Genomic DNA, 25,457 nt, shown 5'->3' with positions numbered 1-25,457 from the left:
ATGCTCGAAGCTATCATTAAGGAAGAAATAGCAGGACATCTAGATAGGAATAGTGCAATCAAGCAGACGCAGCATGGATTCATGAAAGGGAAATCATGTTTAACTAACTTACTGGAATTCTCTTGAGGATATAACGAGCATGGTGGATAGAGGTGTACCGATGGATGTGGTGTATTTAGATTTCCAAAAGGCATTCGATAAGGTGCCACACAAAAGGTTACTACAGAAGATAGAGGTACGCGGAGTCAGAGGAAATGTATTAGCATGGATAGAGAATTGGCTGGCGAACAGAAAGCAGAGAGTCGGGATAAATGGGTCCTTTTCAGGTTGGAAATCAGTGGTTAGTGGTGTGCCACAGGGATCAGTGCTGGGACCACAACTGTTTACAATATACATAGATGACCTAGAAGAGGGGACAGAGTGCAGTGCAACAAAATTTGCAGATGACACTAAGATTAGTGGGAAAGCGGGTTGTGTAGAGGACTCAGAGAGACTGCAAGGAGATTTGGATAGGTTAAGCGAATGGGCTAAGGTTTGGCAGATGGAATACAATGTCGGAAAGTGTGAGGTCATCCACCTTGGGAAAAAAAAACAGTAAAAGGGAATATTATTTGAATGGGGAGAAATTACAACATGCTGTGGTGCAGAGGGACCTGGGGGTCCTTGTGCATGAATCCCAAAAGGTTAGTTTGCAGGTGCAGCAGGTAATCAGGAAGGCAAATGGAATATTGGCCTTCATTGCGAAAGGGATGGAGTACAAAAGCAGGGAGGTCTTGCTGCAACTGTATAAGGTATTGGTAAGGCCGCACCTGGAGTACTGCGTGCAGTTTTGGTCACCTTACTTAAGGAAGGATATACTAGCTTTGGAAGGGGTACAGAGACGATTCACTCGGCTGATTCGAGAAATGAGGGGGTTACCTTATGATGATAGATTGAGTAAACTGGGTCTTTACTCCTTGGAGTTCAGAAGGATGAGGGGTGATCTTATAGAAACATTTAAAATCATGAAAGGGATAGACAAGATAGAGGCAGAGAGGTTGTTTCCATTGGTGGGGGAGACTAGAACTAGCCTCAAAATACGGAGGAGCCAATTTAAAATCGAGTTGAGAAAAAATGTCTTCTCCCAGAGGGTTGTGAATCTGTGGAATTCTCTGCCCAAGGCTAGCTCATTGAATGTTTTCAAGTCAAAGATAGATAGATTTTTAACCAATAAGGGAATTAAGGGTTACGGGGAGAGGGCGGGTAAGTGGAGCTGAGTCCACGACCAGATCAGCCATGATCTTATTGAATGGCGGGGCAGGCTCGAGGGGCGAGATGGCCTACTCCTGTTCCTAATTCTTATGTTCTTATGTACCATTCATCCCAGGTGGCTGACGACTTAGGCCATCTGATAACTCAAGCCATCAATGTGTTTTCACCATTACTGGTCTGTATGGACCTTCCATAGAAACATAAAAACATAGAAAGTAGGTGCAGGAGCCTGCACCACCATTCAATAAGATCACGGCTGATCATTCACCTCAGTACCCCTTTTCTGCTTTCTCTCCATACCCCTTGATCCCTTTAGCCGTAATGGCCATATCTAACTCCCCCTTGAATATATCCAATGAACTGGCATCAACAACTCTCTGCGGTAGAGAATTCCACAGGTTAACAACTTTCTGAGTGAAGAAGTTTCTCCTCATCTCACTCCTAAATGGCTTACCCCTTATCCTTAGACTGTGTCCCCTGGTTCTGGACTTCTCCAACATCAGGAACATTCTAAACTCCAGTGAATACAGGCCCAGTCGATTCAGTCTCTCCTCGTGTGTCAGTCCTGCCATCCCAGCAATCAGTCTGGTGAACATTCGCTGCACTCCCTCAATAGCAAGAATGTCCTTCCTCAGATTAGGAGACCAAAACTTAACACAATATTCCAGGTGAAGCCTCACCAAGGCCCTGTACAACTGCAGCAAGACCTCCCTGCTCCTATACTCAAATCCCCTAGCTATGAAGGCCAACATGCTATTTGCCTTCTTCACCGCCTGCTGCACCTGCATGCCAACTTTCAATGACTGATGCACCATGACACCCAGGTCTCGTTGCACCTCCCCTTTTCCTAATCTGCCGCCATTCAGATAATATTCTGCCTTCCTGATTTTGCCACCAAAGTGGTTAGCCTCGCAATTATTCACATTATACTGCATCTGCCATGCATTTGCCCACTCCCCTAACCTGTCCAAGTCACCCTGCAGCCTCTTAGTGCCCTCCTTACAGCTCAAACTGCCACCCAGCTTAGTGTCATCTGCAAACTTGGAGATATTACACTCAATTCCTTAATCTAAATCATTAATGTATATTGTAAATAGCTGGGGTCCCAGCACTAAGCCCTGTGGCACCCCACTAGTCACTACCTGCCATTCTGAAAAGGACCCGTTTATTCCGACTCTCTGCTTCTTGTCTGCCAACAAGTTCTCTATCCACGTCAGTACATTACCCCCAATACCATGTGCTTTAATTTTGCACACCAATCTCTTGTGTGGGACCTTGTCAAAAGCCTTTTGCAAGTCCAAATACACCACATCCACTGGTTCTCCCTTGTCCACTCTACTAGTTACATCCTCAAAAAATTCTAGAAGATTTGTCAAGCATGATTTCCCTTTCATAAATCCATGCTAACTTGGACCGATCAGGTCATTGCTTTCCAAAATGCGCTGCTATTTCAGCTTTAATAATTGATTCCAACATTTTCCCCACTACTGATGTCAGGCTAACCGGTCTATAATTAACCGTTTTCTCTCTCCCTCCTTTCTTACAAAGTGGTGTTACATTAGCTACCCTCCAGTCCATAGGAACTGATCCAGAGTCGATAGACTGTTAGAAAATGATCACCAATGCATCCACTATTTCTAGGGCCACTTCCTTAAGTACTGTGGGATACAGACTATCAGGCTCCGGGGATTTATCGGCCTTCAATCCCATCAATTTCCTTAACACAATTTCCCGACTAATAAAGGATTTCCTCACTCGACCCTCAGTCCTCTAGTATTTCCGGAAGGTTATTTGTGTCTTCCTTCGTGAAGACAGAACCAAAATATTTGTTCAACTGGTCTGCCATTTCTTTGTTCCCCATTATAACTTCACATGAATCTGACTGCAAGGGACCTACGTTTGTCTTCACTAATCATTTTCTCTTCACATATCTATTTCTCTTCACATAAGCTTTTGCAGTCAGTTTTTAAGTTCCCAGCAAGCTTCCTCTCATGCTCTATTTTCCCCTTCCTAATTAAACCCTTTGTCCTCCTCTGTTGAATTCTAAATTTCTCCCATTCCTCAGATTTGCTGCTTTTTCTGGCCAATTTATATGCCTCTTCCTTGGATTTAACACTATCCTTAATTTCCCTTGTTAGCCACGGTTGAGCCACCTTCCCCGTTTTATTTTTACTTCAGACAGGGATGTACAATTGTTGAAGTTCATCCATGTGATCTTTAAATGTTTGCCATTGCCTATCCACCGTCAACCCTTTAAGTATCATTTGCCAGTCTATTCTAGCCAATTAACATCTCATACCATCGAAGTTACCTTTCCTTAAGTTCAGGGCCCTAGTCTCTGAATTAACTGTGTCACTCTCCATCTTTGGGAAAGTTTTGGGCAGACTGGCAAATGTGACTTGTAACTTATTGCAAATGCACAAAATACACACACATGGAATTGCTTTAAAATCCCACTCACACCTTCTAACCAACTGTGCATGTGGGAATCACACAGTATAACCTGGGCAGCTTTGACATCAAAAGCAACAATTCAATTCCATAATATGAGTGTGCCAACTGGTGTCAAATTAACTGGTTATTTATCTCATTGCTGCTTATGTGACCTTAGCTGCCACGATTCCCTATATAACAATGGTGATGACACATTAAAAGCAATTAATTGACTGTGACATGTTTTCGGACGCCCTGAGGATGAGAAAGATGCTATATAAATGCAAGTTCCTTCTTTTCTTTCAATTTATAGGCCGCTTTGTACCACAGTTCATAACTTCTAGGAACTAATTTCAGACATCTCAAACTCATTCAGTTGTGTAATCTTACAGCAAAAACTGCAGTTTTGTTTACATTCAATTTAAAATTAATTCATGCCAGTTATAGTGGTCCATTAGTTTCAGTGATCAACACTGCACTTGATACACATCAACTACAAGAATATTTTTTGAAGATAAGACACAAATTATTTCTGAAATCAAAATCATTGAGCAGTCTGATGATGGTCCACAGAGTGTTAAGACATGGGTTCAAACCCACAATTCTCCATATGGCGAGTTCCTGATAGGAGCCCGACCTTCAGCAGATGCAATGCGAGCTGAGCTAGTTCCCTGATGGGCATTTGGAAAAGTCAGGGCTGAGTCAACTTAGCCTAGCAACAGACAATTCAAAGAACTACTTATAGACCAACACGAGCAAAGTTCTGGGATAAGTCTCCTGGCTGTTCTGTTTTCATTCATTATTTGTCCAATGGGATGAAAATTGGATACGGTCTACGGGAGGCAGGCAATTTATTCCGCCACATCCCACCCAGGTGGTGAATGTGAAAATTACCACCCAGTGAATTTTACAACCTCTGCTATGCCTTGATAAGATGCAAAGCAGAAGCCTCTGCTTTCATGCAAAAATAAGGGAGAGAAAATCCAGAGGGGCAGTTGCTTTCAACATTGAACAACCAACACCAATAACTTGCATTTATATTGCGCCTTTAATGTAATAAAACATCCCAAGGTGCTTCACAGGAGCACAATCAGCTTAGAAACTGACACTGAGCCAAATAAGGAAATATTAGATGACTAACAATTTAGTCAAAGAAGAAGGTTTTAAGAGCCTTAAAGGAGAAGAGAGTGATCGGGAGGTTTAAGGAGGAAATTCCAGAGCTTAGGGCCTAGGCAGCTGAAGGCATGGCCACCAATGGTAGGGTGAAAGGCGTAGAGGATGCACAAGAAGCCAGAGTTGGAGCAGAGCTGAGTTGCCGGAGGGTTGTAAGGCGGAAGAGGTTACAGGGAAAGGGAGGAGCGAGGCCATGGAGGGATTTGAACACTAGAATGAGAATTTTTAAACTTGGGTGTTGTTAGACTGATGGGAACCGGTTACCCTGTATTAACAGAAGAAGCCTGAAGCAGTTCCAGGACCTATTACGGTTTGACTACTTAGTAAAATTTGGTGCTGATTTAATTAAATAACTCAAAAACCTGGACACTAGCAAAAGGAAGTGAAGGGTTAATGGCAATTAAGATCCTGAACTAAATGAAGTATCCTCAAGGAATTTCAATGCAACTTGTTGTGGACCTAAAAGCAATTAAGTTAGTCTGTACAAGTGAAGATAAAGTGCTTAGCAGAGGATAAAGTAATTATGAAGACTTGGTGTATAGCACTACTGTGTGATTTTTCATGCTCAAAGTAGAATCATTTTTATTTAAAATGTGACATTGTTTTATGCAGTGTTGTGAATCAACTGATAACTGTCGACCTCAGGCAAACACATACCTACTCTAATCATGGGATACATATACACAAACTACATCCTATTCACTTTTACTGTGGAGAATTTCTGTTCCAAGCATAAAATAATCTACAGCTATTGAGTTTTAATGTTTGTTATGTTAACAAGCCATTTATACTATATTGTTGGATTAACATAAAATGGTTTAGGTTTTATTTTGTCTTTAGGTAAAACAGATTGTAAGAGCTTCTACAAATATGTACAAAGGAAGAGTAGCAAAAGCATGCATTGGTCCCTTAAAGGCTGAGACAGGTGAAATGATAATGGGGAATAAGGAAATGGCAGAGACTTTAAACAAATATTTTGTATCTATCTTCACAGTAAAAGATTCAAAAAGCATATCAAAAATAGTGGGGAACCAAGGGATTAATAAGAGTGAGGAACTTAAAGTAATTAATACCAGTGGAGAAAAAGTACCCGAGAAACTATTGGGACTAAAAGCCGACAAATCCCCTGGACCTGATGGCCTACACCCTAGTGTTCAAAAAGAGGTAGCCGAGGAGATAGTGGATGCATTGGTTGTGATCTTCCAAAATTCCCTAGATTCTAGAACAGTCTCAGTGGATTGAAAGGTAGCAAATGTAATCCCGCTATTCAAGAAAGGAGGGAGAGAGAAAACAGGGAACTACAGGCCAGTTAGCCCGACGTCAGGAAAATGCTGGGATCCATTATTAAGGAAGTGCTAACAGGGTACTAATCATAATACGATTAGGCAGAGTCAACGTGGTTTTATGAAAGGGAAATCGTGTTTGACAAATGTATTAGTTTTTTGAAGATGTGACTAGCAGGGTAGATAAAGAGGAACCAATAGATGTAGTATATTAGGGCTGTGAATGCTGAGTCATTGAGTATATTCAAGGCTGAGGTAGATAAATTTTTGGACTCTAGTGGAATCAAGAGATATGGGAATAAGGTGGGAAAGTGGAGTTGAGGTCGCAGTTCTCAATGGCTACAGGAATGTGCCAGAGGATTGGAGAACTGCTAACATTGTACCATTGTTTAAAAAGGGAGAAAGGGATAAACTGAGCAATTACAGGCCAGTTAGTTTAACCTCGGTGGTGGGCAAATTACTGGAATCAATTCTGAGGGACAGTATAAACCTTCATTTAGAATGACACAGATTAATCAAGGACAGTCAGCATGGATTTGTTAAGGGAAGGTCATATCTGACTAACTTGATTGAGTTCTTTGAGGAGGTAACAAGGAGGGTCAATGAGGGCAGTGCATTTGATGTAGTGTATATGGATTTTAGCAAGGTTTTTGACTAGGTCCCACATGGTAGACTGATCAAAAAAGTAAAAGCCCATGGGATCCAAGGGAGAGTAGCAAATTGGATCCAAAATTGGCTCTGTGGAAGGAAGCAAAGAGTAATGGTTGAGGGGAGTTTTTGTGACTGGAAAGCTGCTTCCAGTGGGATTCCACAGGGCTCGGTACTCAGTCCCTTACTTTTTGCAGTAGATATTGATGATTTAGATTTAAATGTAGGGGGCATGATAAAGAAATTTGGAGATGATACAAAAATTGGCAGTGTGGTTGACGGTGAGGAGGAAAGCTCGAGACTGCAGGAAGATATCGATGAACTGGTCAGTTGGGCAGAAAAGTGGCAAATGGAATACAATCTGAAAAAGTGTGAGGTAATGCATTTGGGGAGGGGAAACAAGGCAAGGGAATACACAATAAATGGGAGGATACTGAGAGGTGTGGAGAAACAGAGGGACCTTGGAGTATATATCCACAGATCCTTAAAGGAAGCAGGACAGGTTGATAAGGTAGCTAAAAAGGCATACAGGATGCTTTCCTTTATTAGCCAAGGCACAGAATACAGGAGCAAGGAAGTTATGCTCGATCTGTATACAACAATAGTTTGGCCACAGCTTGTTCATTGCGTGCAGTTCTGGTCACTACATCACAGGAAGGATGTGATTGCACTAGAAAGGGCACAGAGCAGATTTAGAGAATATTGCCAGGACTGGAAAACTTTAGCCATGAGGAAAGATTGGATAGGTTCGGTGTTGTTTTCCTTGGAACAGAGGAGGCTGAGGGGAAATTTAATTGACGGGTATAAAATTATGAGGGGCTTAGATAGAGTGGATTGGAAGGACCTATAGTTCCCTTAGCAGAGGGGTCAATAACCAGGGGGCATAGATTTAAAGTAGTTGGTAGAAGGATTAGATGGGAGATGAGGAAACATTTCTTCACCCAGAGGGTGTTGGGAGTCTGGAACTCACTCCCTGAAAGGGTGGTAGAGGCAGAAACCCTCATCACATTTAAAAAGTACTTGGATGTGCACTTAAAGAGCTGTAATTTATAGAGCTACGGACCCAGTGGGATTAGGCTGGGTAGCTCTTTTTCGACTAGCACGGACACGATGGGCCAAATGGCCTCCTTCTGGGTCGTAATTTTTCTATGATCTGCCATGATCTTACTGAATGGCGGAGCAGGCTCAATGGGGTGTATGGCCTACTCCTAGTTCTTATGTTCTTATGTATTGTTTCATTTGGGTACGACGTGCACTCCACAAATGGTATGAGACCAGCTCTACAAAGTAACCTCACATCGTTTTGGCTTCACACCCACTGCAGTATAACTGCAAGTTCATTACACAGTGAAGTTTAAAATATTGATCACATTGGGAATTTCTTAAACTTTATTTGTAATACAAATCCAGCAGTCTAGTCATCTGTCCTAATTTGGCAGCTAGAGTATAATGTTGGGAAGTGTGAGGTCATGCACTTTGGCAGAAAAAAATCAAAGAGCAAGTTATTATTTAAAAGGAGAAAGATTGCAAAGTGCCGCACTACAGTGGGACCCGGGGATACTTGTGCATGAAACACAAAAGGATAGTATACAGGTACAGCAAGTGATCAGGAAGGCCAATGGAATCTTGGCCTTTATTGCAAAGGGGATGGAGTATAAAAGCAGAGAAGTCTTGCTACAGCTCTATAAGGTATTGGTGAGGCCACACCTGGAATACTGCGTGCAGTTTTGGTTTCCATATTTACGAAAGGATATACTTGCTTTGGAGACAGTTCAGAGAAGGTTCACTAGGTTGATTCCGGGATGAGGGGGTTGATTTATGAGGAAAGGTTGAGTAGGTTGGGCCTCTACTCATTGGAATTCAGAAGAAAGAGAGGTGATCTTATCGAAACGTTTAAGGTTATGAGGGGGCTTGACAAGGTGGATGCAGAGGGGATGTTTCCACTGATGGGGGAGACTAGAACTAGAGGGCATGATCTTAGAATAAGACAGAGATGAGGAGAAATTTCTTCTCTGAAAGGGTTGTAAATCTGTGGAATTCGCTGCCTCAGAGAGCTGTGGAAGCTGGGACATTGAATAAATTTAAGACAGAAATAGACAGTTTCTTAAACGATAAGGGGATAAGGGGTTATGGGGAGCGGGCGGGAAAGTGGAGCTGAGTCCATGATCAGATCAGCCATGATCATATTGAATGGCAGAGCAGGCTCGAGGGGCCATATTGCCTACTCCTGTTCCTATTTCTTATGTTCTTATGTAACATTAAAATTTAGACTGTTGTTGAGCAGTCCGCAGATGCATGTTCGCCACATATCGCCTCAACCTGTTCTCAGATCAGTTCTTGTACTGTAACAACACCCGAAATATTATCAACCCACTGCTAAATGTCACCGAGACACAGCAGCACATTTTTAAAAGTTTAATAGTGCTGTGAAAAATATACAAAATTGTTTTATGTTTACATTGAATTACTGAATCAATTATTAAATGAAATGCAGCACAAAGACTTTTGACTTCTTTTGTCTGCTAATCATATAAATGTAAATTCAGGATAAAATACCCTGGGAAACGACATACTTATCAAGGTTGAACAAATGCAAGCATATTTTAACATACAACATAGACTTGTATCAAATCAGCATTTATCATTCTTTGGCAGCAAACTGCAACATATGCACGCTGATTTATGTATTGCAACACCAACAGTAGGCTGTAAAATATATATTTGTTCAAATACTATTATTCCTTGTGAGAAAGAGCTAGGATAATCAAGTTCACGAATATTTACAAATAAAATTACTCATCAAGACTGTTCAAAATATTCTCATCGGTACCTTAACCTGCTTCAGAAGATGGTAGAGGTCTTCTACTTCATCGCCTTCACATTTGGTGTAATCTCTTCCAATTGCTAGACTGCTACCTTGAATAGTGTGACGGTACAGTGGAAGGCCTATGGCTTCTGAATACAGATCTATAGCCTCATGTCCCACTGTCTGATACATGTAACTGTCAAGCTCATCTGCAGGAATAAACAGTCAGTCAATAAGACAGTGGCTGAAGGAGAACCAAGACAGTGAACCTTGTTGACATCTGTACTCCCTTACTTACAAACTCAAAACAGAATATTTGATATTTGTCAAAGCAAGTGATGTGCTTAAAATTTACAAACGAAGCAATACTTTGAGAAAATAAAAACTTATTTTTATAAAATTCAATATTTGAGTTTCATCTGCTTCACTGTTTTGGAAGCAAAGTACCTGCCTCGGATCCCTGTGGCTGGGCCCATCCCTTTGGAGATCTTAACTGGCCTGGTCCTTTAAATCCATTTAGCCTTATACCAAAGATCCGAGTTATGTAGCAGCTTCTTAAGCCGTCACTTTGTCAGGTCCTTATAGTTTGCTGTTCACCTATTGTAAAGAGTGCTCGTTATTCTACAATTCACCTGCACCTCTAAAAATGCTCTGATTATGTTTTTTTATATGTTCTTGGGATGTGAGCAACTTTGGCAAGGCAGTATTTACTGCCCGTCCCTAGGTGCTCTGAAGGTCTTAAGAGCCAATAAGGCAGTGTGGAATTGGACGCACCTGGGCCAGATCAGGTAGGGAAGCAGTGAACCAGCTGGGTTTTACAGCAATCTTTTGGTGCTACGCCAAAAATGACCAGATTTTTAAAATTCAATTTCAGAACTTGCCAGTGGGATTTCAACTCATGACCCGTGTTCCCAGTTCACTATGCTACCAGACACCATATAATTTTGGCCATATTTTTTTCACAATGTTATTACAGGTATTCTATTTCCAGTCATGTCAGTGAGATTAAAAAAATAAATAAGTTATTAAAAAACTTTTTAAAAAGTAACTTCACTACAATTTTCTCAGTATTTCTTTACTATTTCCTTAAATATATGTAACTCGTCCATGCTGATGTTTTATAATAAATGTGCAATAAATACAACACTAGTTTACAACTCAAAACATTTTGTATGCGGAAAGAATCCCAGTGTATTGGCCCAGATAGGCTGGTGTTCCAACATATTTTGCAAGGGATTTATACTGTAAGTTCATAATCTTCGATGAGCCACTGGGTCAGGAGTAAGACAAAGATTGTTCACGTTTCCACATGCTGGAAGGAGTGAAAACAAATCTTAGTGTGTAATTCCAGACATCTCTCATGCAACTCCTAGAAATGAGTTACTAAGCAGAGACCTCTTGGCTAAGAACTGGCTGTGACATGGAGTGAATCTAAATGAAGGATGAAAAATATTTAAATCATGATGGAAGTGGATTGGTAAGCAATATTGCCAATAATTATGAAGCTGTTTTTAAAAAAAAAGACTTTGTACAAACTCAAAGAGTCAAAGATCACACCTGTCCAAATGTAAGAAAACACTGAGCACGTATGGTCGAAGAGACCTGGATCACCTACAGTGGGCACGATAGAAGGCTAAGTTCTTTCTGCACCCGCTGTCACACCCGTATTCTGGTGAGAAAACGAAGGTCCTGCATCTAGTACTTGATGAAGCTAAGTTTCCAAATCTAATAATTGTTCTCAAACAGAGACCCCCTCCAGTGACTTTATCATAGAATCTTTGGGCTAAAATTTCAGCTTTTAGCAATTTTGGCCATTTTTGGGCGATAATTGCAGCGAAAAAATTTTTTTACCGCTGGGGTACCACTATCGCCAGAGCTCTTAAAATTAGCCAAACGGCGAAGAGCGATTGCGATAAATCTGGCGTTGTACAACTGAATTTGTGCGCTAACGCCAAAATTTGCAAGCGGAAAAAAAAGGACCTTCTACGCATGCGCAAATTTGTTTTGCCATTTTTTTTTTTTTTCTTCCTGCGTTTCTGGTCAGCTGTCAGGAAGTGCCAGCGCAGTACACCAGGACTGAATCATCCATTTTTAGATTGCGTTCACGATGGAAGGAGATGGGAGTAGGCAGCGAGCCAGAAAGTTTAGTAATGAGGCCAACAAAACTTTTGTCACAGCTGTGGAGAGGAGATGGGGGATTTAAACAGGAGGGGTGCAAGTAAAGCCCTCCCAGCGTTTTTTTGTCATATTTGGACCAGCATCGCTGAGGAGGTGTCTTGTATCGACGACTTCTGAAGTGCCGCAAGAGGTTAAATGACCATAGCAGGATGGTCAGAGTAAGTCATATTTTGATTGATGCACTCCTTCATTTCTCAAAGTATAAATCCGACACATGTTGGTATAGGTAGGCTTAGTGTTGCACCTTATTTACCATGAATGATCTTTACACATTATTAAGATTGCTTTCTGAGATCTTAAAAGATGTTTCTGCACTCCGATGTCTTCCTCATGAACCACGTGCAACTTCCAGGGCCATTAAACAAATTTAAATGCACAGAGTATGGTATAAGTGCTTTGATGGCTATCTGTGTGTGCCACAAGAGGAGATGGGCCCGCTGGTAACCATTCCCATTGACATCTTTGCAGAGAAAGACGTCCCACAACCATCGGGAGTAGCGGTGGACAGGCAGCAGTCCACCTAGAACCATGCCTCTGACAGACCTGGAGGAACGAGTAGCTGGTCTGATCGGTGCCTCAGGGAGGGCAACTGCCCATGGGAGTGCTGATCCGACATTTGAAAGTGAGGGCAAGTCCTGCAAAATCCCCGGGCTGGGTTGGGACAATGTGATGCAGTGTCTCTGGACTACATATAATAGAGTAGCGGCTGTCCTTCAAATGAGCCTGTGCTATGTGACCTTACTCATGTCACCCTGCCCCCTCCCCCTGCTGTTAACCACCCATCTGTTGTTTTCTATTTCCAGATGAGGAGTCGCATGCGCCACATCCTCCAATGGAAGCCTCCACCTCAGGCCATCAGGAGGAGGGGGATGAGGGCGAGGAACTTCAAGGAGAGGAGCAGCCTGTTCTGGGAGATGGGGGGGGTGGGGAAAAGCTGATACACTCAACGCCTCTTTTTTCTCCGGACAGCACCTCGTCGGAGGAAGAAACATTCTCGGGTTTTGAGCCATCAGAGGCCCCGAGTACAAGGCAGCACACCACAATGAACTCAAAGTGACCTGCTGAGGGGAGTATTGCAGGCAGCCTCCATAATGGTCCAGGCATCGGAAGTGCTTCTTGAGCACTAATTGTCTTTTCGATGATGTTGCGTGTGGCTATATGGCTGTCATTGAATCCCGTATGCCGTCTCTCCGGAGTATGAGTCATCAAAGCAGATCTGCTGACAGACAGGCAGGTGCATACCTGGACATGGTGGGACTGTCCAGGGAGAGCGTCCAGCTCACCCGACAGCTCCTAGAGGTATCGGGTAGGATTCCCATAAGCATTGCGGCACTAGCTACGAACATGACGGAGGTCGGGTCACAGATTGTCCGTGCGAACCACGAAACCACCGAGGCTGTCAATGCCCAAGTGTTGTTGATGGTTTCCATCTTTGAAACTGTAGTCCCCAATGTCACACCCAGACCCACATATCCTGTGAGTGGTGAGGCCGAGCAAGAGCCTTGCCACTCAGAAGCCGGGCCTTTTTTAGAAGAATGAGAGGGGACCTCATAGAAACATATAAAATTCTGACGGGATTGGACAGGTTAGATGCAGGAAGAATGTTCCCGATGTTGGGGAAGTCCAGAACCAAGGGATATAGTCTCAGGATAAGGGGTAAGCCATTTAGGACTGAGATGAGGAGAAACTTCTTCACTCAGAGAAACTTCTTCACTCAGAGAATTCTCTACCGCAGAGAGTTGTTGATGTCAGTTCGTTAGATATATTCAAGAGGGAGTTAGATATGGCCCTTACGGCGAAAGAGATCGGGGGGTATGGAGAGAAAGCAGGAATGGGGTACTGAGGTGCATGATCAGCCATAATCATATTGAATGGTGGTGCAGGCTCAAAGGGCTGAATGGCCTACTCCTGCACCTAATTTCTATGTTTCTATCCAGACATGGCGTCTCCATTGTCTCTCCCCCTAATACAGCAGGACTCTGGCCGCCTTGCTGCACGACGTCTTGGCGCCACCTTGGGCAGGGTCATGACGCAAGGGAGGGGGGTTAGGGTGGCGGGGCCGGAGGTAAAAGACGTTCGGTGCAGGGGGTGTTGTTTCGTTGTTGTTGCTATTTTATAAAAGTTTTTAAAGTTTCCCAATTCTGTTAAGTTATAAAAGTTCACAATAATGTTTAATAAATGTTATTCCAGTTACAAAATTTAAATTCTTTTGTTCACCTTAACCATTCCTGTGTAGTGTCTCATTTGCAGAATAAGAGGGGAAACAGACAACATGGTGGGATAGAGTGGCCAAGGCAATGGTCAAACATGCCGTTCACTCTTCAAGCAAAGTGTTGAATTATGAGCCGTTGATGTAAGGCTTTTGCAGTCACGAAAGCTCCACGAGACCTCCCCTCTGGTGGTGGTGGCAAGGGTTCCTCGCCAGGCTCCTCACCCTCATTGTCCTCCTCCTCCCCTCTCTCCTGAGGTGGTCCTCAGTGGAAAATCCTGTTCCCTCATGATGGCTAAGTTATGTAGCAGCACACCACAATGAGCTCAAAGAGACCTGCTGAAGGGAGTATTGCAGGCAGCCTCCAGAGTGGTCCAGGCATCGGAAGTGCTTCTTGAGCACTAATTGTCTTTTCGATGATGTTGTGTGTGGCTATATGACTGTCATTATAGTGATGCTCGGCTTGTGTCTGAGGGTTGCGGAGGAGGGGGGTCATGAGCCAGGTGGCGAGGCCATAACCTTTGTCCCCCAGCATCCAGCTCTGGCCTTATAGCTGATGCTCGAACAGCCATGAGACACTGCTCTCACGCAAGATGAAAGCATCATGGATGCTCCCTGGATATTGGGCATTTACTGCCATACTGCACTAAGTATGGTCGCAGATGATCTGTACGTTCATAGAGTGGAATCCCTTTCGGTTTCAGTAAACTTCTGGATTGAGTAAAGGTGCTCGCAGAGCAACGTACGTACAGTCAGTGGCACCCTGAACCTTGGGGAAGCCAGCAATTTGTCCAAAACCTACAGCCCTCTCATTCTGTGCCTCCTTGGTCATTGGAAAGTTTATGAAGTCCATCCTGCATACGTACAGTTCAGTAGTCACCTGGCAAATGCAACAATGTGTAGCGTACTGCGAGATGAAGCATATGTCCCCTGCTGATGCCTGAAAGGAGCCGAAGGCATAGAAGGCAAGTGCTGCAATTACCTCCAACTCGACGGGCAGTGAAGTCCTGTTGCCACAGGTAGGCTGTAGGTCTGCTTTTATGATCTGGTATATCTCTGTGACCACCTCTTTTTGGAAGCGCAGCCTTCTAATGCACTGTGCCTCAGAGAGCTGCAGGTATGAGCGCTGTTCCCTGTAAATTTGTGGGGGATAAGGCCTCCTCCCCATACATCTGTGACCTCTTCGATTACACTCAAAATGCTCATCAATAAGCCTTCTTCCAGCTCGACGCTGCATAGAAAAAGCAGCCAGGAATAATGGCTGATATAGTATAGCCCCCATTTTTTTAAATGTCATTAAATATCCTTTAAAACGAACTATAAACTCACATAAAACGTCACTGTGTAAAACGCCGGGTGTGCCCTGGGTCTGACTGATTTTTTCTGGCGGGTTTCCGGGCGGCCGGTAAAATGGGCAATATTGCCTAATTTTCTGCCCAGGGCGATAACGCAGCGTTGCATGCCGATTGACGTCATCAAAACGCTTAAAACATCGGACGGGCAATAAGTTTTAGCGCCGCCGCAAAACCACTGCCGAAATTTCTGCCCGTGCGCAAAATGTTGTGCGACTCGTTTAGCGCCAAAAAAAACATTCCGCTTCATTCACCCAGGCGGAAAAATGGTCACAAACCTGTCGAAATTCTAGCCCATAGAATCATAGAAATTTACAACACGGAAAGAGGTCATTTCGGCCCATCGTGTCTGCGCCGTCATCTATATCGGATGGAAGATGAGCGCATTGCAAAGGATCTCTTGTATGAAGAACCTGCAGGTGCTTAAAGCACACTAGGCAATCGAGGCTCAGGTTTAAAAGCATTTGCAAGAGAGAATTGAAAACTTTCAACATCAATACCACAAGCTGGGAAAGTGTAGCTAACAATGGGCTTCACTGAAGGACTGTGCTCCATCAGGGAACCAAAAGGCTAAAGAGAGATGGCAGAGAAAGAAAGAGGAAAGAGAAGAGAAGAGAATAACAATTTAAGTACTGCTCTGGCTTCATCATCTGGCTCTGTGATTTATGCCTGCACCATTGTTGGAGAATTAGGCTCTTCAGCTACTCATGATGTTGAAGCATGGCAAAGTAACTGGACTGCTTTAGCACTTATACCCATCTTTCGAGACAGACGGCTGCCAGTCAAGCTAGATAGATATATAGATTTTATATATAATAGCAAACAATGTGGTTACTGCAATAATAAAATATACCATAAGAATTGAACTTGGTGTTGCAGCTTTGAAAGGGTTATGACTGCAGTGCTCTACACACACTGATTTAGCAAGATGTGTCACCAAAACACGAAAGGATTCCTAATGACTGGCATGATTTTCTCCTCACGGCCGACATGTATTTTAAGAAATATCTAGCTGGTGATCTTAAAATTACTCACAATAGTAGAAAGAAGGGGATATAAGAGTTAAAAAGAGAAATGGAGAGGAGAAAAAGAGACATCAACAAACACAAAGAGAGAATGACACAGATGAAAGATAAAGGACAACAGCATGTTGAACAAGAATTATAGCAACAAAAAGGAATGAAAATGTCATTAAAAAACCAAAATGAATTACACTGTGAAATTGAAGCAGTAGCCTTATACTGCACTGGACACTCAAAATTCAAAATGCCCACCCATATTTTGGAACGAATGGTCAGCGCTTGTCTGGAGCAGTTTTTTGTTTAATATTCATTCTCGGAATGTGGGCATCGCTGGCAAGGCTGGCATTTATTGCCCTGAGAAGCTTTTAGTGGGATCCCCTCTTGAACTGCTGCAGTCCTTCTGGTTTTCTTTGCAACGGTTTGATACAACTGAGTAGCTTGCTCGGCTACTTCAGAGAGCAGTTAAATGTCAACCACGTGGGTGAGGGACTGGAGGCACATATAGGCCAGACCAGGTAACGATGGCAGGTTTCCCTCCCTGAAGGACATTAGTGAACCAGTTAGGTGTGTAGCTTCATAGTAATTTTTCAAGATTTTTTAAAAACTGAATTCAAATTCTCAAACTGCCATGGAGCAATTTGAACTCTCATTCTCTGGATTATTAATCCAGGCCTCTAAGATTACTAGTTCAGTATCATAACCACTATACCGCCGTATCCTTTAAAATATAATTGTTTTAACTCCTTTTTAAATTTCTTGACTTTGGAAGCTCGTAAAGGCAAGAATGGGAAGAGAACACTTCCACCCTTAGCACCCAGTGTCAACACCAAACATTCCTAGGGCAGATAAAGCATGGATCGGTTGCAGAATAAAACTATCTCAGCTTTCCATTAGCAATGTGTTTGAACCCTAACCTAAGAAAGGCGTCTGAACTGTGCCACTGTGAATGCCTCCAGTTCATGTACAAATAATCCTTAAGGACTCTATGAATGAGATTGCCAGTTTTGTGTCTGTGCCTTTTCATGATACCGGTCATCTTTGCTCAGTTTGTAAAACACACCTGAGTCAGAGGTTGTAAGTTCAAGCCCCACTCCAAGATTTAAGCACACAAACTAGCTTCACATTACAATTCAGTACTGAGGAAATAGTTCCAGAGTGGCCATGTTTTGGAGGCCCCATTTGCCTTTTCCAATAGTTCATGTGGCTTTTAAAAATCTCATGGTACTATTTAAAGAAGAGCCCTTAATCAACACCACCCAAAACAGATTAACTGGTCGTTCATTTCATTGCTGTTGGTGCAATTCCCGCAAAGTAGCTGTCAAGTTTATCCACATAACAGTCATTGCACTTCAAAAATAATTCATTCAAGTGCTTTGAGATGTGATAGGGTGCTATATAAATGCATGTCTTTCATTTCTGTATGCTGATTTGAATTATTTTTGATTTGAGTCTGCTGAAACTAATTTAATACAGAGCCTTACGACCAGTAGCAAGAGACTTCCATCACATCATTCTGTACTGAACTTGAACTGAGGCAAGAGTATGTTAATCCACTGTGCCACCCATTTAATTTCCCCATGTTTTTTATGCTTATTTTTGCTTACATAGTGATTGCTCTGGTCACCAGAGAGGAACTTTCAGGTAGCAGTTACTGATCCTGACTAAGGGAACTGAATTAACATGAAGAGATCCCTGAAGTACCCCGTGTTAATGACACTATTTACTGCAAATCATTTCACTTCAAAACACAAGGCCAGTAACTCATTCCAACCAACTCCACCAAAGATGTTATTATATCATTGTGTCATGTAAATAAACAAAAACGGGAGAGCAAAATGGAAAGGATGATAAAGCTAATCATAGTTAATAATGTTTTTTTTTTTAAAAACTGATGTTCAAATTCTTTCTTTAAAATACTTTGCTTTCTACCATAGGAACAGGGAAGTGTGGCTTTGCCACCATTATTTGAAATTTTGTTCTGATTTTGTTAATTGTTATATATTTATTTTCTCAGTATATATCTCATTGTCTCTCAAATTGACAAATATTGTCCCAATTGTATCAACTACAATGAGATTCCATTCTATTCAATGGCTTCATGGAATGAAAAAGATCCTTTACCAAGACCCACTTTAATAAGAGTTAAATAACATATCTATCTCATGTAGGGGCCAAGTCTCCTTTTAGCATTCAAAACCTTTAAACTAAATTACTCTTATCCAATCATTTTGTATATCTATAAGAAATAAATAAACAACTTGCACTATTTAACAGGTTTCACAACCTCAGGAGGACCCAAAGCCCTTTTCACCAATGAAATACTTTTAAAGTGTAGGAAATGCTGCAGGCAATTTGTGCACAGGAAGGTCTCACAAACAGCAATGAGATAAATTGATAGATGTTCTTTTTTCATTCATTCTGGGGATATGTGCCTCGTTGGCAAGGCTGCTATTTTATTGCCCATCCCTAGATCCCTTGTGAAGGTGGTGGTGGACCTTCTTGAACCGCTGCAGTCCATATGGTATTCTCACAATGCTGTTCGGTAAGGAGTTCCATGATTTTGACCCAGGATCAATGATGGAAGGACAATATATGTCCAAGTCGGGATGGTGTGTGACTTTGAGGGGAACCTGAAGGTGATGGTGTTCCCATGCACCTGCTGCCTTTGTCCTTCTAGGTGGTGGAGCTCACGGGTTTAGGAAATGCTGCAAAAGAGGCTTGGTGACTTGTTGCAGAGGCATCCTATAGATAGTACACTACCATGATTCGCCGGTGGGAGAGTGTGTGGATGTTTAAATTGGTGAATGGGCTGCCGATCAAGCAGATTGCTTTATCTTGGAATTACTGAAACAGCCCTAATCAAAGTCACAAAGAGAATCACCTGCAATGGCTTCTCGTCCCAATCCCGCACCATTATCTCTGGAATCTCCCAAGGATCTATCCTTGGCCTCCTATTTTTCATCTACATGCTGCCCCTTGGCGTCATCAACCAAAAACATATCATCAGATTTCATATGTACGCTGCCGATACTTAGCTGTATTTTACCATCACCTCTCTTGACCCCTTCACTGTCTTTGATTTGTCACACTGTGTTCCCTGAACAGAGCTGAACGGGGAGACCAAGCGCAGATTGGGTGACTACTTTGCGGAACAGCTCCGTTCAGTCCTTAAGTATGACCCTGAGCTTCCGGTCGCCTGTCACTTTAATTCTACACTCCACTCCCACTCTGATATCTCTGTTCTCGGACTCCTGCATTGTTCCAATGAAGCTCAACACAAGCTTGAGGAACAGCATCTTATCTTTCGTTTAGGCACTTTACAGCCTTCTGGACTCAAAATCGAGTTCAACAATTTCAGAGCATAGGATCCCTTTCCACCCCGCTCCACCTGATCTTATGTTTTTTTTTCTCTTTATCGCCAATGGCAGCTGGTCATTATTCAGCCATTCACGCTCTTTCTAGACTCACCTTTTTCTAACCTGCCATAACTATTTCAATTTGGCCTATCATCCCTATTGTCTCTCCAGCCTTCCACCCGATCACAGACTTTCCCTTTTGTTCTTTCTTCCCCTCCCCCTTTCAGTGCTTCTTAAGAATGTGTTCTTTTTGAACATTTGCCAGTTCTGACGAAGGGTCGTCGACCCGAAACATTAACTCTGTTTTTCTCTCCACAGATGCTGCCTGACCCGCTGAGATTTCCAGCAGTTTCTGTTTTTATACTATAAGACTCTTCCTTTGTACTGGTAGGAATCCAGCTGCTGGGGAGTGTTTCCCCCTGATCCCCATTGACACAAGACTCCCAAAGCAAGCGCTCTACTCGGAACTCCCACACGGCAAGCGAGCCAAAGGTGGGCAGAGGAAATGTTTCAACACCCTCAAAGCCTCCTTGATAAAATGCAACATCCCTACCGACACCTGGGAGTCCCTGGCCAAAGACCGCCCTAAGTGGAGGAACTGCATCCAGGAGGGCGCTGAACACCTCGAGTCCCATCACCGAGAGCATACAGAAACCAAGCGGAAGAAGCGTGCGGCAAACCAGTCCCACCCACCCTTTCCTTCAACGACCGTCTGTCCCACCTGTGACAGGAACTGTAATTTCCGTATTGGACTGTTCAGTCACCTAAGAACTCATTTTTAGAGTGGAAGCAAGTCTTCCTCGATTTCGAGGGACTGCCTATGATGATGATGTCAGGGCCATTGCCTTTGCCATGTCCAGTGCACTCAGCTTTTTCTTGATATCACATGGATTGATTGAATTGGCTAGACTGAGATGTCACAGCAGTGGGAAGGGGGTTCTAGTATTTCGGATGGTAGTATGGAATATGGAAGTAGTTGGGATGGATTTTAAAGTCTGGGAGTAGCGTGATGAGTGCGGCAGTGCCAGCAAGGGAGTTCGGGTTTGTGGCAGTGCTGGGAGGTTGGTGGTGGGGTGTGAAGTAGGGATCTGGGAATATTGGGGATGGAGTCCTACATTATAATTCCCCTTCAAGTAGTGACTGTACTTGTGAACAATGCACACCACCTACATGGCCTACATATTTACGGTCCACCTGGCAATGGATTGGTGCTTCTCTTGTTTGCTGACTTAGAGAATGGTGCACATGAAGTTGTGTAGTATACATCTATCGCCTATTGCAAGCTGTAAAGGACAGTCCAAATTGAAAAAGGCTGAATATCTGATGCATTAATGGAAAAGACTTACCTTTGTGATTAGCAGGTCTTAAATTAGCTAAGGCCACGACTTCATGCCCAGCTGCCACACACTGCATCATATTGTAACAGCTGTCCTTTCCACCACTACAAAAAAAAATTAAATCTATTTATTTTCATTAGACTAAGAAAAGCTTATGCCACTCTATCACCATCATCACTACACATTCAAATATAATGATAAGTTAAAGCATTTCAGTTCATTTAAAGTAGTATTCAGGGCTTCACCTCAGTTCCTTGCTAAACTTTTTATGATGAGCAGCCACAAATGTCAGTATCAACAACAACACCTTTAACACAGAAAAAGTTCCAAGATGCTATTTTTAAGAAAAAGTTCCAAGGCGCCTCAGAGAAGTGTAATCAAACAAAAATCGATGCCAAGCCAAAGGAGACATTAGGAGGGGTGACTAAAAATTTAGTAAAAGAGGTAGGTTTTAAGTATGTTCTTGAGGGAGATGGAATCAGTTAGGAAGGAAATTTCAGAGCTTAGGGTCTAGATGGCTGAAAACATGGCCGCCAATGGTGAGGCTAAAACATTTTTGGGATGCACAAGAGGCCAGAGTTGGACGAACGCAAAATTCTCAAAGGTTTGTAGGACTGGAGAAGGGTATAGAGATGGGAAGGGGGTGAAACCATTAAAGGATATGAACATGAGAATGAGAGTTTTAAATCTGAACGGGTGGAGGACTGGGAGCCAACATAGGTCAACAAGCACAGGGGTGATTGGTGAGTAGAACTTGTTATGGGATAGAATATGGGCAGCAGGGTTTTGGATGAGCTTAAGTTTATGGCGGGTGGAGCTTAGGAAGCCAGCCAGGAGAGCATTGAAATTGTCATCTGAAGATGGCAAAAGCACGGATTAGGGTTTTAGCAGCAGATCTGAGGAAGATTTCGGAAGCAGATGGGTTGAGGCAAGGGCAGAGACGGTTGATGTTAGACGTCTTTGTGATGGATAGGACATGGGATCGGAAGCTCATCTAAGGGTCAAAAAGGACGCCAAGATTATGAACAAATTAGTTCAACCTGAGACAGTAGCTGGGGAGGGAAATGGTATTGGTGCAAAGGGAACAGAGTTTGTGGCATGGGCCAAAGACCTCAGTCTTCCCTATGTTTGACTGGAGAAAATTGAGGCTCATTGAGGGCTGGATGGGTGCAGTCCGACGACACAGAAACACTCGAGGGGTTGAGAGAGTTGGGTGCTATCAGCATACATGTGGAAGCTGACTACACATCTACTATGATGTCGTCCAGGGCCAGCATGTATATGAGGACGAGGCGGGACCAAGACCAGATCCTTGGTGAACTCGAGGTAGCAGTACAAGGCCAGAAAGAGAAGCCATTATTGGAGATGCTCTGGCTATGGTTGGATAGGTAAGTGTGGAACTAAAAGAGGGCAATCCCACTGAGATGGACAATGAGGAGGAGTTGGAGGAGGGTATTACGGTCGACCATAAGAAAAACACGGATGAGGAGCACCGACTACAGAGGATGTCATTTGTGATTTTGATTAGGGCCGTTTAAGTGCTGTGGCAGGGGAGGAAATCTTATTGGAGATTCAAAACATGGTGTTGTGGGAAAAGTGGGCACGGATTTGGGAGGAAATAATAAGTTCAAGAACTTGAGAAGGAAGGTTGGAGATGGAGCGGTAGTTTGCAAGTACTGTGGGGTTGCGGGTGGGTTTTTCCGAGGAGGGATGTGATGGCAGCAGTTTTGAAAGGGAGGGGGACAGTACCTGCAGAGAGGGAACCGTTTACAATATTAGCTAGCATGGGGGCTAGGAAGGGTAGTTGGGTGGTCAGCAGTTTAATGGGAATGGTAATTAAAGGAGGCTCTCATGAACAAGATGAGTTCCGAGCAGCCATAAGGGAAGATAGTAGAGAAATTAGAAAAAGATGCTGGCTCTGGGTTTAGGGAAGGGCAGGAATGCAGAATGGTCTCAATCTTTGTGGCAAAAATTCCATGAATTCCTCGCACTTGGAGGAGTGTGGATGGGACATTTGGGAGGGATAGTGTTGGAGAAAAGGAGCCGAATGTTATCTTTGCATTCCTGGATAATCGTGGAGTAGTAAGTGGTTTCAGCAGAGGACAGCTGAGCCCGATTGTGCTTAACGTGGTCCAGCCAGCCAAATCTGGCAATGAACGGCTAAATCGGGTTGTTTCATAAGAACATAAGAATTAGGAACAGGAGTAGGCCATCTAGCTCCTCGAGCCTGCTCCGCCATTCAACAAGATCATGGCTGATTTGGCCGTGGACTCAGCTCCATTTACCCGCCCGCTCCCCGTAACCCTTAATTCCCTTATTGGTTAAAAATCTATCTAATGTACTGAACTGAAATGAGTGAATTTCATGACGCAAGAACATGAGGCTGCAAAGAACTGTTGCTGTCATGGAGATGTTAATTTACCTGATCAAAGCAACTACTTTCATTTTGTTCAGAGGGAGTGAATGATGCAGGATTTTCAAATGCATGAGGTGGGAAAAGACTGGTATTCACCCACCGCCGGAGTGCCTGCCTGCCTCTCTCTCTCTCTTTCTCTGATTCGGTCTCTCCTGGTCTCGGTCTCTCCTGGTCCCGGTCTCTCCCCTCCTGCCCCTCCCCCTCTCACTGTCCAGGTCACAGGATTTCTCTGTCCTTATCCAGATCCACTATCAGGCCCAGTCTCTCCCTCCACCGGCCTATCTCTACTGCGGTATTTCTTTTCCCTGAGTGCTGGCTGTCTCTGTCGATCTCCCCCCGCGTCTCTCACACTCACTTTCTATCTATCTATCTATCGCTCTCTCTCTCGCTGGCTCCCTCTCATTCTAGCCCTCTATCCCCCTTCTCTCACCATCTCTCTCTCTCTCCCCCTCACTCTCTCTATCTGTATATCTATCTCTCACTATCCCCCTCTCTCTCACTCACTATCCCCCTCTCTCTCTCACTCACTATCCCCCTCTCTCTCTCACTCACTATCCCTCTCTCACTATCCCTCTCTCTTTCTCTCTCCCCATTTATCTCTCACTCACTCACTATCCCTTTAACTATCTCTCTCTCTAACGCTCACTCACTATCCCTCTATCTCTATCACACTTTCTCTCTATCGCTCACACTCCCCCTCCCTCCCTCTAAACCTCCCTCCCTTTATCTATCTCTCGCTCACACTCACTATCTTTCTATCTCTCCCTCTCCCTTGCTCACTCACACACTATACCTCTATCTATCACACTCTATCTCTCCCTCTCTCTCACACACTCTCCCCCTCCCGCTATCAATCACTCTCTCCCCCTCCCTCTCTCTCACTATCCCTCTTTCTCTAGTTCACTCACTTACTATCCCTCTATCTATCTCTCCCTCTCTATCCCTCTATCTATCTCTCCCTCTCTATCCCTCTATCTATCTCTCTCTCTCACTATCCCTCTATCTCTCTCTCTCACTATCCCTCTATCTATCTCTCTCTCTCACTATCCCTCTATCTATCTCTCTCTCACTATCCCTCTATCTCTCTCTCTCTCACTATCCCTCTATCTCTCTCTCTCTCTCTCTCCCCCCCTCTATTTCTCTCTTGCTCACTATCCTTCTATCGCGCGCTCTCTCTCTCTCTCTCTCACTATCCCTCGCTCTCTCTCTATCTATCTATCGTTCGTTCGTTCTCTCTCTCGCTCGCTTACTCACTATCCCTCCCTCTCTATCGTTCGTTCACTTACTATCTCTCTCACTCTACCTGTTTCTCTCTCTCTCGGTACACACGCCGGCCGAGGGCCTCGCGATCAGGACCCCGATCCTTTGCTGCCCTCGCGCCGCCTGTACAAAAGGAAAGCCCACAACATTCAGCCCGTCTCCGGAATGCAGTCCTCAATTATCAGAGAGCGCAAAGAAACAGCAGTGAAATCCTCTCCGCGAACCAGCGCATTTGCGAAGTTTTGTATAAAGATAACTAAAGCTGTGTGGAATGATGTGGCCGACTGACAAACTTAAAGGGGAGGAGCCAACCAAAAACACAAGAGGTTGTCACTCGCTGTGAAGAAATGAATCGGCAATATTACATTTCGTCCTATTGATGTTGATGGGGGTGGGATTGGCAGTCAAGAAATTAAAAATGTATCTGTAATATATGTCTATAAATATACGTGAAATTAGGGCTTTGCGGCATTCTATCTCAAGAATTAACCCTTGCAGTATCCTCCGAAAACCTACCTCACTGCCCTTGTGCAAAGAGTGTGCAACACTGATTTTTACAGCCCCCAAAAAGTATCAGTGGCACTCCAGCTTGTCGTGATGCTCGTAAACCTGGTGTTTGGTGGCCAATTTGGAATACTGTAGCTTAATTTATCAATTTTATATGTTATTGGTGTTAAGGATTGCTAAACTTGAACTTTGCTGACTGCACAGTTGTTACTGGAGTACTAGCATC

General features: G+C 43.5%; 1 protein-coding gene across 4 annotated transcripts in view; it reads right to left on the bottom strand.

Moving 5' to 3' along the window:
- dph6 (diphthamine biosynthesis 6) overlaps window positions 1–24,935 on the bottom strand; it is a 363,508-nt gene extending 338,573 nt beyond the window's left edge. Inside the window, exons 1-4 of one of the 4 annotated variants that reach the window (XM_070878999.1) lie at window positions 23,471–24,935; window positions 21,058–21,152; window positions 18,477–18,485; window positions 9,619–9,803 (exon numbers count right to left, since the gene is read on the bottom strand). In XM_070878999.1, coding sequence (XP_070735100.1) covers window positions 9,619–9,803; window positions 18,477–18,485; window positions 21,058–21,152; window positions 23,471–23,535 — 354 coding nt within the window. In that variant the 5' untranslated portion in view covers window positions 23,536–24,935. The remainder of the gene's footprint in view (window positions 1–9,618; window positions 9,804–18,476; window positions 18,486–21,057; window positions 21,153–23,470) is intronic. The other 3 variants (XM_070878998.1, XM_070879000.1, XM_070879001.1) reach the window with 3 other exon arrangements.
- Between the last annotated feature and the right edge of the window lie 522 nt (window positions 24,936–25,457).

Source organism: Pristiophorus japonicus, chromosome 4, assembly GCF_044704955.1.
Source record: "Pristiophorus japonicus isolate sPriJap1 chromosome 4, sPriJap1.hap1, whole genome shotgun sequence".
NCBI lineage: Eukaryota > Metazoa > Chordata > Chondrichthyes > Pristiophoridae > Pristiophorus > Pristiophorus japonicus.
This window is presented reverse-complemented; position numbering and strand designations above follow the sequence as displayed.